Here is a 13,382-nt window from a genome sequence, read left to right on the forward strand (position 1 = left end):
TGGGTGAAGGCGCCCTCTGCTGGAAGCTCAATGAAACATTACTGCTCCACTGCTGAGTGTAGTTACTGAGGATGGACTATAGTAACATTCAATTGATTTATTTATTTATTTAAATATATGTAAAAGAGTCATTAATGACAAATCAGAGCGATAGACATAAAATCAGAATATAATATGAACAGCGCTAGAATATCTAGATTGTGATACGTAATTAATACAAAATTGATAACGTGAATCTATAGATTGTAAGCTTGCGAGCAGGGCCCTCTTACCCTTATATATGTCTTGTATGTATGTCTGTCTGGCTTTTACAACCCAGTATAATGTTAATGTTGATTGAAATTGTAAAGCGCAACGGAATTTGCTGCGCTATATAAGAAACTGTTAATAAATAAATAATAATAATAATTCATAGGTATTTATACATGGGGATATAGGTATCCAATAAATAAGGAGATATTCATGCAAAATATAAATATAACATTTGAAAAATGGGGACTCTATATGGCTTGATGAAAAGAAAGGATCAATTTATTTCTATAAATAAAATATTCAATAGTATGCCAATAGATAAAAATTCACGTATGATGTAAAGTGAGCATCCAAACATAGAAAGAGAGCACAGTGGAAGTCTCATAAGACAGTCTCAATCCAATTGGCAAATGTCAATAATAATGTCACTGGCCTATGTGTGTAGATCCGGAATATTGTCCAGCTAGTGGTTAATTACCAGACTAGATCGAGTGTCCGCAGCCTGAAGTATATGCAGAGATTGCTGCACTGCCGTGCTGATGATATAGGGCAGGGGTTCACAAACTGTCCTGAGTGCCTCGGGACACTTGCAGGGGTGCCTCAGGTTGGTGTTCCAGCACCAAGTCACATTATTTATGGTCAATGTAATGTAAATATATGGACAAACAGAAGCGCAAACCTGTCACCCACTACATAACTGACCCTAAGGATGACAGGTCAGCACAATTTACTTCTCTTTACTACTACACTACATTGTTTTCTGAATTTCTCAAACATAAAAACTTTTGGCTTAGGGGTGCCGTGAAAACTATGCTGATACACTAGGGCACCTTGGTTCAAAAAAAGTTTGGGAACCACTGATATAGGGTAAAGACTGGAAGGCAGATGAATGATGCTGGTCTGGAAACAAATCCACAGAAGGTTCCAAGTGCTGCAATGGATGTTGGTGGGGGGCTAAACATACACATAAAATCACTATTAACTTGTCTGCATTGAAGATTTTTTGTGTTTTGCTCTGCAAGATATTATTCTAAGGTACCAGTCACTAAAGGAGCCTAAATCGGCATCTACCGAAAATCCCTTTCGCTGGTGCCACGGGCATTGTTTTGCATTTAGATTTCCGCCAATGCACGAGTTTGTGGCGGAGCAGAGGTTTGGTATGGGAGGAGGGAGAATGTTCCTTGCAAACTACAGAGAAGAGCTAAAAGTTTTGCAGAGCAGTACAAAAAGGAGATTTCAGTTTTCAGAATGAGATTATTAAATGAGACCATGTTTGCCTACTTTTAGTACATTCCCTGGAAGGGAGGTCTAGTTGGCAAGTGAAGGGGGCATGGTGACACAATTCATGCCATCATGGTACTGCGACGCATGGCATCACACAGTGAGGGATGGGGCATATTTGACAAGTCTCCCAGAATGTCCAGGAAACTCCCCTCATCTCCTGGAAGGGTATGCCAGTCTCTTGCATGCCTCCCACATCTCAAATGAAGTGGGCGACCCGGCGGATTGAGGATGTGACCCACATGGCCTCTTGAATAGAACGCAAATCATGGCTTTGAACAGCGAGGGGTGGAGCCACTAGGATGTGATGGCAGCTGCACACCCCTCAGATATTGTTGCCCCCCTTTAGGACTCTCCTGCATCTGGCTTTTAAAAAAATTGGAATGTATGGAGCAGGGTTTTTATGTATTTTGCTAAGAATCTCTTCATAAAGCCCCAGCCTGACTCACTTACTAGGGAAGAGAGTGAGGTCTGGGATGGTGCACTGCTCTCCAGGGAGTCTGGGAGAACTCTGTGATATTTGGGAGTCTCCCGTACATTCCAGGAGAGTAAGGAAGTATGACTGAGATAAAGGAGCAGAGTACACAGTGAGCCCCTGGAGGTTTTCCTGCCTCTACACAATGGGCTTTGTAAATGAGATCCTCTAACTTCAGTGACCTTAATGGGATTACAGACAGGAAGTCTGCTGTGTATAGAGAAAATGTCATACCCCACCATCACAACGTTATCTCAGTTATATACTTCTCTGATAAGCTCCTGAATCATTTTATTAATGTCATTAGTAATTATTTTCTCCCACATGTGATTTAGGAGCTGGTCTGTACTATTCCAAAGCTAATAATGCAGATTAGACATTAGTCAGCCTGGCCGGTAGTTTTAGCTCAACACAAACGTGTGCGAGATCTCAAGAAGGACCCACCGGGGGTTAATTACGCAGTGCTTTTCATACAAATCATGCCCGATGTTGTGTATAATAGAATTGCACCTTTAAATCCAGCAGCTGAAGACACTACAGCTTTGAAAAGTGCTGCTAAGTAAATTTATCCCCCAGTCCAATGAAATACAAACCACATGAATTTTTTATTTTAATAGCAATGACCAATAATTCTGCAAGGCAAACAGAAATATTGTGATTTGCTATCAGTTTCCTCGGCTGTCCACCAAATGACCAGATAATTTGACCTTCATATCTATGGCCGAGAACAGATTGTGCTAGGTATTTGTGTATCAAGGACCCGTAGGAAAGAGTGACCCTAATGAACACACATTTTATTCTGACCTTAATGAATATGTAAAGATTAATGAGCAAAACATAAAATAATGTTTTATGAAGTCTTTATTGGAACAAAAATATATTCTTATACCAAAAATTATCCACTTATATACTAAGAAGTGCATATAAAACATATTGCAAAATATATTCAGTGACAAAACAGAAATGAAGAAACACATATTGGGGAATCGGGGAACACAACTATGTCACTGTACAAAGACCCCCCCCACTAATATATTAGTCTGACCCCTGTAAGCTCGTACACTTCTGTCTTCCCGTAATCAGGATCTTATGCCAGGAGTATGGGTATTGGAGATCACACTCTATGTAGGTGCACTGGACCACGCCATAATCCTGAGGGCCACCTAATGGAAATTCCATATACCTCAGCGCTCAGTATGACAATTAATTATACCTAGGGGTTGCATCTTTATAAATAATGCCCAAAAGTGTGAAAATATCCCACGTTACATCAATATATAAATAGCTTTTCTTCCCTGACTTAAAGTGGATCCATTCTCACAGTTGTCGCTACAATCCAATGCTTATGAGGATAGGAACTGGGCCTGAGGTACGACATGAGACCAATTCATAGTAAATATCACTCGCTACTTGTAACTTAAATGTATCTACAGCCTATAAATGTTTGTGTAGGTCACAGCGTCACTTTTTTGGATGTTTTTTTTTTTCGTTACCCAGAGGATTTTTGTTTTTGTAAATATAAACGCTATCCTATATGTAATGATTGGTAAGATCCACTCTCTAACAGACTGTAGATAAACTTCTCTGTATAGTCTTTATTGGGCGGGATATATGCCGTCCTGAGCAGTGTTTCCCGCTAGTGAGTCCAATTGGCTGATAGCTGGCAGATGATGCAACGATTGTGCCCACGATATGCCGACATCTGTATAGGTCTGTCCATCTACAAATGAGTAGATACAGACTGCTAGGGAGTGTATCTTACCACATAGAAGTTGCAGGACAGAGGTTATAGTCGCAGAACTGCCCATTGTAGTAATTAGCACATTAGTATTATGCCAATAACTTTTGGCTGAGAAATTGTCAAATGCCTGGGAGACGTATGACAGGGAGGAAGAGGAGCCCGAATACATCTATGAATCTGCCTCTTCCACATCCTCATCCGGGCAGCAGTAATACTCCACAAAGTTGATCTGTCCATCCTCGTTTCTGACCATGTACTGGAGCGAGAGGAAGCCTCTGTTGTCAGTCCGAATAGACACCTTGCAGGACAGGGCCAAGGCCTTAGTAGATGGCTTCAGCAAAGAGATTTTATATCTGGAAGAAATGAGGAAAACATAGGTATGTGCACAGGCATGCAAGAGAACTGTACTATAATAATAATACCACTACATCTGTATTATTGTATAGCCTACAGGGGGGTCTTTGTAGAAGTCTTGTCACTAACATGCTTCCATCATGTAGTCAGTATACTGTCTCACAGGCACTGGTATGATTTACTGCCGGACCAATGCCTGGCGGTTGGAATCCCGACAGCGGCATCCCGGCAGAGGAGGATATCCCGATCGTCCAAGGTAAGTATATACTAACCTAATTCTAACCCCTAACCCTAATTTAGGGGTGCCTAACCATAACCTTCCCCCCCCAGTGCCTAACCCTAATCCTCCCTCTAAGTGCCTAAACCTAACCCCCCCTTCCCCGCCGCCTAACCGTAAGTCCCCCCCGGGGGTGTCTAACGCTAACCCCCCCTTCTCCTAGCCTAAACCTAACCTCCCGGGGGGGGGGAACCTAACCCTAAGTCCACCCCGGGAACCCTAAACCTAACCCTCTCCCTGTGGCTATCCGCACCCGGCATCCCTTCGATCGGGATGCCGGCGCCGCTCTCCCGTCGACGGTAAACTGACAGGTGTCTAGATTTAGACGCCTGTCATTTAACCTTCGCCGGGATTAAGCAGTCGGGAAGCCGGCTGTCGGGATTAGATCCGCTGGCCTCCCGACTGCATACCGTCTCACATGTTTCCCATTATGGTTATACAAATTGTCAGCTCACTGATCCCTATAGTTTCCCTGAAAGGGCCAGTGCTATACGTGTCCTACGCCGGAATACTCTGCATTCACGGGAGTGTAGCTCCAGCGCTCTCTGCGGCTTTGTGTCTGCTGTTGCTGTACAATAACAGCCTATAACATAAGCTCTGTCCCGTTACCTGCTTGTCTGACTCTGAGTGCAGTGAAACGCTTCAATGAGATCGGAGTCCTTGGGATAGTCCAAGTGGGCGCTCCCGGCATTACCGAATGTGGACAACCTATTACACAAAGACAGGGATCACAGGTTATGTACACAACCAAGAGGTAGGTTCAATCTCCAGTACCTGTGAAACGTACAGTATAACAGATGACCAGAATCTGTATACTTCTATTAACTACTTCTTGATTTCTGGATGTGTGGCATTATGGCAGCACGGTTGTTGCAGTGATTAGTACTACTACCTCAAAGCAGAGAGGCCATGACTTATCTGTGTGGAGTTTGTATGTTCTCTCTGTGTCCGTGAGGGTTTCCTCTGGGTGCTCCGGTTTCCTTCCACAATCCAAAAACATAGTAGTAGGTTAAATGGCTTCTGCCAAAAAAAATTGACCTGGTGTGTATCCATGCGATAGGGAATTTAGATTGCAAGCTCCACTGGGTCAGGGACTGATGTGAATGACTCTAAGGGGTATATTTACTAAAGTGCGGGTTTTTAGAAGTCGAGTTGTTGCCCATAGCAACCAGATTGTAGCTATTATCTTCTGGAAAGTGCTAGAAAAATGAAAAGTAGAATCTGATTGGTTGCTATGGGCAACATCTCCACTTCTGAAAACCCGCACTTTAGTATGTATACCCCTAATATTCTCTGTAAAGCACTGCAGTATGTGTGTACGTGTGTAAATAACAGATCTTGTTTGAGCAAATTATTAAGTTATCTAATGCCTGCAGCTTATCCCATCTTGCCCCTCGTGTTCCCTCCCTCATAAAACGCTTTATCAGCGCTCCTAACAGTGGCTGCAGGATAAATCATTAGGTGACCATATCTATTAACATTCTTTATCACTGAAGAGCAGCAATTATCAAACCAACCTGTTCCAACGTGGAAGATAACATGTAGCGCCTGTTCTATTGGGGTAATGTTTGGAAAATGGAATAACTACCAGTTTCCCCTTTGCACTATATAGGGGTCATCCTTTTGTTTTTGTTGCTTTGTAATTTTAGAGAAAACCTTCTGGAACACAAGTTATTCCTCTCTGCTGTAACGTATCACTGTTTCACACAACATAAAAATGACAAATGTATTCCTCATCCGTTCCTGTACAGCTCTGTATCCAGACACTGCGGGGTTATAGAACGTACGCAAACCTGTATGGATGAAAAATTTGCATGTCTCCGCCCACAATGCCTCAAGTGAATATCAACGGTCACTCCCAAATTTGCACCTCAGGAGGGAATCTTGTTTTCACCATTAGTTATTGTACCCAAAGACACTGAAGTCAATGATATATCTTTTTAATTTATGTACACTCTGTACGGGGGGTAAAAAATTGCAAAAAAAATGCAGCTTCCTCATTCTTGATTTAGCGAATTTCACAAAATTCATTCAACCTACAAAACACATCACTTATTTTATACTGTGGCCGTTAACATTACAGGTGTGTGTGTCTGTGTTTATTTATTATAACTTCATGAACTTTTTTGGGGGAGGGGCAGAAGCTTTTTAAAAAGGAGACGGCCGTGTGCAGACTCCGTGCCCTCCTCTCTGGCAGCGCAGTACAGCCATGGCCAAAAGTTTTGAGAATGACACAAGTATTGGTTTTCACTAAGTTTGCTGCTTCAGTGTTTTAGACCTTTGTGTCAGATCCTACTATGGTTACTAAGTAACATTATAAGCATTTCATAAGTGTCAAAGGCTTTTATTGACAATTACATTAAGTTTATGCAAAGAGTCAATATTTGCAGTGTTGACCCTTCTTTTTCAAGACCTCTGCAATTCTCCAACAGTAAAGCATCCTGAGACCATTCATGTGTGGGGTTGCTTCTCAGCCAAGGGAGTGGGATAACTCACAATTTTGCCTAAGAACACAGCCATGAATAAACAATGGCACCAAAACATCCTCCAAGAGCAACTTCTCCCAACCATCCAAGAACAGTTTGGTGATGACCAATGCCTTTTCCATCATGATGTAGCACCTTGTCATAAGGCAAAAGTGGTAACTAAGTGGCTCGGTGAACAAAACATCAAATTTTGGGTCCATGGCCAGGAAACTCCCCAGACCTTAATCCCATTGAGAACTTGTGGTCAATCCTCAAGAGGCGGGTGGAAAAACAAAACCCCACAAATTCTGACAAACTCCAAGCATTGATTAGGTAAGAATGGGCGGCCATCAGTCAGTATGTGGCCCAGAAAGCTGATTGAGAGCATGCCAGGGCGAATTGCAGAGGTCTTGAAAATGAAGGGTCAACACTGCACATATTGACTCTTTGCATAAACTTACTGTAACTGTCAATAAAAGGATTATAGCATTTGGCGGTAGGTTACGGACTATAATTACATATTACAATACTAGGGGAACTGCAGCAGTGATCTGGTATCATCCAGGAAACACAGGAGTATTATTTATTTCTTTATTAGCAGTTATGTATATACTGTAGCGCACACATTCCGCAACGCTTTGCAGAGTCACCGACAGTGAAATAAACCCCAATCTCTTGGTTTACGCAGGAAATAGTAGTTTACAGCAGAGACACAGGAAACCTTTAAATAACTATACTGTAATTTAGTAGAAGTGACAACACGGAATAAAGGAAAGTGACATAACATGAATAGTTGGCTCCGCGTGCGTACCTGAAGTAAGGCTTCTCTGGAGACATGGTGATCTGCAGAAAGTCGCTGCTCATGTCCAGCTCTGAGAAAGCCTCTTTTAGCCCCTCTGACTGCAGTATGATTTTATTGAGGACGTTGGTGCTACAGAAATCAAAGTCCAGCGTCTCCTCCGGTTCCTGTGTGTGGATTTTACACACCGTCACCACCCCTCCTTCTTCTAGGAACAACGTGAGGGGGTGACCGTAACCCTGATAGCACATCTTCAGAGCAGTGGCCGTCACTGGGGAAATAAGATCATGTACATAACATGGCAATAAGACGGAATGAGCAACTATCCCAAATCACTCCATGTCCGAGCTCCCCAGCCACATAGGAGAGTAACACTGTTAGTAAGTTGCCTGAACAAGTAATGGTCCCCTTTTATCAGGTGAAAATGTATGAAAAAGGGTTTGTCACTGCTCTATAACTAGATCTTTAAGTAATAGAACCAATTCACTGAATAAAGGCATGTACACTGTATATGAGATGATGACATATCACAGTCAGTCTGCGTGCCGAGTATAATTACCTGGTACGGCGCTTGCACCGAAAATAGTCAAACAGTCGAGAAGGACGGTGAGGTTTACACGAAACACCACAGACTCCTCCCGGACACTGAACTCCTGAAATATCCCAGCCTGTAATATAGAACAAATACAACATATAAGAAATATGATACACAGGGGGCGATTCAATTGTTAGCTCCCGCAACTGTGACTAATGGGCGCACGACGGAGCAATTCAATTGTTAGCCCCCGCAGCTGTGACTAATGGGCGCACGACGGAGCAATTCAATTGTTAGCCCCCGCAGCTGTGACTAATGGGCGCAAGACGGAGCGATTCAATTGTTAGCCCCCGCAGCTGTGACTAATTGGCGCAAGACGGAGCGATTCAATTGTTAGCCCCCGCAGCTGTGACTAATGGGCGCACGACGGAGCGATTCAATTGTTAGCCCCCGCAGCTGTGACTAATTGGCGCAAGACGGAGCGATTCAATTGTTAGCCCCCGCAGCTGTGACTAATGGGCGCACGACGGAGCGATTCAATTGTTAGCCCCCGCAGCTGTGACTAATGGGCGCAAGACGGAGCGATTCAATGGTTAGCCCCCGCAGCTGTGACTAATTGGCGCAAGACGGAGCGATTCAATTGTTAGCCCCCGCAGCTGTGACTAATTGGCGCAAGACGGAGCGATTCAATTGTTAGCCCCCGCAGCTGTGACTAATGGGCGCAAGACGGAGCGATTCAATTGTTAGCCCCCGCAGCTGTGACTAATGGGCGCACGACGGAGCAACTCAATTGTTAGCCCCCGCAGCTGTGACTAATGGGCGCACGACGGAGCGATTCAATTGTTAGCTCCCGCAGCTGTGACTAATGGGCGCACGACGGAGCAATACAATTGTTAGCCCCCGCAGCTGTGACTAATGGGCGCACGACGGAGCAATTCAATTGTTAGCCCCCGCAGCTGTGACTAATGGGCGCACGACGGAGCGATTCAATTGTTAGCTCCCGCAGCTGTGACTAATGGGCGCACGACGGAGCAATTCAATTGTTAGCCCCCGCAGCTGAGACTAATGGGCGCACGACGGAGCAATTCAATTGTTAGCCCCCGCAGCTGTGACTAATGGGCGCACGACGGAGCAATTCAATTGTTAGCCCCCGCAGCTGTGACTAATGGGCGCAAGACGGAGCGATTCAATTGTTAGCCCCCGCAGCTGTGACTAATTGGCGCAAGACGGAGCGATTCAATTGTTAGCCCCCGCAGCTGTGACTAAAGGGCGCAAGACGGAGCAATTCAATTGTTAGCCCCCGCAGCTGTGACTAATGGGCGCACGATGGAGCAATTCAATTGTTAGCCCCCGCAGCTGTGACTAATGGGCGCACGACGGAGCAATTCAATTGTTAGCCCCCGCAGCTGTGACTAATGGGCGCACGATGGAGCAATTCAATTGTTAGCCCCCGCAGCTGTGACTAATGGGCGCAAGACGGAGCAATTCAATTGTTAGCCCCCGCAGCTGTGACTAATGGGCGCACGATGGAGCAATTCAATTGTTAGCCCCCGCAGCTGTGACTAATGGGCGCAAGACGGAGCAATTCAATTGTTAGCCCCCGCAGCTGTGACTAATGGGCGCAAGACGGAGCAATTCAATTGTTAGCCCCCGCAGCTGTGACTAATGGGCGCACGACAGAGCAATGTAATTGTTGCAGAGTTCTGACGCAATAGCCGCCGTTGCCAACATTTCTGCTTGCAGCCTCCTGAGGTGGTGAGCAGAAATGTCTGATAAATCTATTACTTTTTAGCTTCCCAAACCTGGACTTTACATGGGTGTAAACAGTGTAATTGGGCGCGACAAGTACAATAATGGGCGCCCACAACAATTGAATTGCTACATTGGGCGCTTATTAATTAGTATGCCTAAAAAAACAAATGAATCACCCCTACAGTAAGTAAATTACACACTAGGGGGCTGGTTCTGTGTGAGTGACTCCTAAAACAAAAAAAGTGAGCATATCTTAGCCCAGTGGTTCCCAAACTGGGTGCCGTGGCATCCTGAGGTGCCACAGGGTACTTGCAGGGGTGCCTCGGGTTGATGGTCCAGTACCATATAAAATGATTTTTAGTCAGTGTGATTGGCAGCCATTAGCACTGGTTTTGCCGATCAAAAAATATGTGGACAAAAAGAAGCACAGCCCTGTCAGACACCACATAACTGACCCTAAGGGTGACATACAGTATAAGCACACTTACATTTTTGCTGAATTTCTCAGTAAGAAACTTTTGGGCCAGGGGTGCCATGGAAAAAATGCCAATACTCTAGGGTGCCATGATTTGAAAAGGTTTGGGAACCACTGCCTTAGCCTATACGCTCAGCTGTGACCAAGCTGCGTTCATCCCTGCAAGGGTAGCAAATGCACCTGATTAACGACAGGAAGACTTCAGGAACCCTTTCAACTGAAATGCACCCAGGTCTCAGACCACATCCCTAACGTGTAACAAACGCATAATACCTTTGCCTTCATTTTAAACACTAAAACCTCTCTCATTTCTTGCATAAGCAGGTAAAAAATGCAATTTTTAAAACACCGTTTGCAACAGCTTATTCTGTGCCAAGGAGACAAAGGAAGATAGTGTTTACTCTAGCACCCTGCACCTGTTACAACCCGTGCAGTTCCTCTTTCCTGCCTGGGGTGTCGCTCTCTGCTCTGGTGCTTCTAGCACACAAACTGCTGAATCTCAGCAGTTTGTTGCATCAGCTGAGTGTGCTAGAACCATCAGAGCAGATTGCCACAGCCCAGGCAGAATAGAGGAACTGCACAAGTTGTGACAGGTGCAGGGTGCTAGAATGAATACTAGAAAGCACAAACCAGTACCAGTGGGGTATTCACAAGCAAGTCACTAGATGACGGTCACTATCATTGCAATCCGGTACATGCACCAGCCCCTGAGCACCCACAAATGATCTGTCTGTTCTATACGTATTTCAGTCAATTCCAAACTCTGCATACAGTTGTATACCTTGAACACACCCTTACTATACATTGAAGCAGAGCCGTAACTAGACTTTTTGGTGCCCTGTGCCAGAAAGAGCATTGACGCCCCCCCTATTTTTTTAAATAGGGAGATAACACACCCGAAAAAGGGCCATGGTCTCATGGAGAAGAGCCAGGGAAGAGAAAGGGGTGGCCAGGAGATGCTGGGGATAAAACATGCTACAAATGAGAATGATAATAAACAGAAAATTGACAGGCAAAACAGCGCCCCCTGTCATGCAGTGCCCTGTGCCACGGCACGGGTCACACTACCCTAGTTACGGCCCTGCATTGAAGGCCACCTGTCCTGATCTGATTGTAAACTTTCCGGGTGAAAATCTACATGGGCGTAAATTCTGCTGCATGGAAAATCTGCACTTCGACAACTAACGCAATATTCTGCATAAACCATGAGACATATCGATAATCCCCCAACGATGAACAAGATCATTGTTCATAAAATGCATAAACATTTTATTTCAAATTAACAATAATATTCCACTGTTCAACAAAGTGGAACATTAAAGTAACCAGAGTAATACTGGAAGCCTGTAAGTAAAACGTATGCAATTAGACAATGGAGTTTCACTGTAATGACATCTCTTTCCTAAACACGTTCTTTTCCTGACAATTAAATGACTGTTTGATACAATGAAATGTGCAGCGATAGAGTACATTAAACCCACATGCAAACTCCTCATACCTGAATGAAGGCATTGGCTTGCAGGCATTTAGCATTTTCAACAGTGACTTTGAGTCCATTACTGGTGGCAAAGCAAGACGCGTGGTCTTTAAAGTGGATGGCCTTTAGGATGTTGGAGAGGTTGCGAACGTTGTCCAGGCTGCAGGTGAAGACGTACTGATCATGGTCCACGTCAGGCTGGGACAGGAAGGACATGCCGAGGGCCTGAGATATTACATACGGACACAAGGTAGCATACGGCCGTAAGGAGCTGTTATCCTGCGTAGTTCAATACTTGTCCTAGAAATATAAGGTTAATACATAATAATATAAACTTTGTTTTCATAAAAGCACGTAAGTTAAATGATCCATTTAATGTATTCCTGTTTTAATTCATTTGTGTGAAATAACGGGCTTGATGCAGTTAGCAGCGATGGCAGTGATACAGTGCGCACATCAGACGCACATATGGTAATTCCTAGTCAAATTTGCATATTTTAATATATACCCCTATTGGGGGAGGGCTGCAAAAAATAAATGCGCAATTTAGGGGACTGTTCCTGCGTTCCAACAATGGCACATCACAGGCTATGCCTGAATTAGGATGGGTACGGGATGCCGGCAGTCAGATTCCCGACAGGGCTAGAATACTGACACTTGTAAGTCAGTATTCTAAACCCCCCTCTTCCTACCCCTCCCTGGTGCCTGACCCTACCCTCCCCCCTAGTGCCTAAACCTACCCTCCCTGTACCCTAACCTTCGCGCCTAACCCTCCCCCTAACCACAGTACTTACCTTTGGGATTCCGGCGGTCAGGTTGCCGTTGCCGGCATTCTCAGCACCGGAATCCCTGCTGCGGGATATTGACGTTACTCCCCCCCCCCCATTAAATAGATTTCCTTCATGCATATTGCACACACCAGGCAGCCTGCGCCTGAGGCTCTCCAGCTATCGGGGAATTACAAGTCCCACTATAGAGCAGCTGGGCATGATGGGACTTGCCATGAATTCAGCAATCATAGGATATACCACAAGCCCATCACTGAGCCCAGGCTGGGGGGAGACACTGAGGTGATATGAGGCCTCTGGTAATGATTATGGTGAGAGATGGATCACACCTTCTAAAGATGACAAGAGAAGTTCCCATAGGAAGCAACCAATCAGCTCCTAGCTATTATGTCCATCACTCACCTCTTACTGCTCCTTCCTTAGCACTGCAGCTCCGGAACGTGTATGTGTCCCATGCATACCCCATATGGTATATACGTCTCTGGTTCTCTCTCAGCTACCCGCGGCGGCAGCCATGTTCTAAGAGACAATATGCCATGTGAGTAATAAGAAAAGGCTCCGGAAACATGGCTCCTGCACTGCGGACAGAAATGGCGCTCTATGGTGGATCGAGCAGGAAACACCTCCGCGTCTCACGGCAGGGGGGGGGAGGACTCAGCGTCCTGGCGGTTGCCCTGGTAGCAGTGAGTCAGAGGGGGGGCGGGGACTGGC

The 13,382-nt window shown here is 45.0% G+C and overlaps 1 protein-coding gene across 5 annotated transcripts; it reads right to left on the minus strand.

Moving 5' to 3' along the window:
• Positions 1 to 2,851: 2,851 nt before the first annotated feature.
• Positions 2,852 to 13,216, minus strand: RAD1 (RAD1 checkpoint DNA exonuclease). 5 transcript variants are annotated; one of them, XM_088466975.1, is made up of 6 exons: positions 13,074 to 13,216; positions 11,905 to 12,183; positions 8,204 to 8,312; positions 7,657 to 7,915; positions 4,990 to 5,088; positions 2,852 to 4,102 (listed from the first exon to the last, which is right to left on the minus strand). In XM_088466975.1, the coding sequence occupies exons 2-6, from the start codon at positions 12,097 to 12,099 to the stop codon at positions 3,919 to 3,921; spliced, it is 846 nt and encodes a 281-aa protein (XP_088323101.1). In that variant the 5' UTR covers positions 12,100 to 12,183; positions 13,074 to 13,216; the 3' UTR covers positions 2,852 to 3,918. The 5 variants fall into 5 exon arrangements, with proteins under 5 accessions (XP_088323101.1, XP_088323104.1, XP_088323102.1 ...); XM_088466978.1 differs by lacking the exon at positions 13,074 to 13,216 and adding an exon at positions 13,001 to 13,029; XM_088466976.1 differs by lacking the exon at positions 13,074 to 13,216 and adding an exon at positions 12,885 to 12,980.
• Positions 13,217 to 13,382: the final 166 nt, after the last annotated feature.

This window comes from Taudactylus pleione, unplaced genomic scaffold, assembly GCF_031769625.1.
Source record: "Taudactylus pleione unplaced genomic scaffold, aTauple2 ptg000068l, whole genome shotgun sequence".
In the NCBI taxonomy this organism is placed as follows: domain Eukaryota; kingdom Metazoa; phylum Chordata; class Amphibia; order Anura; family Myobatrachidae; genus Taudactylus; species Taudactylus pleione.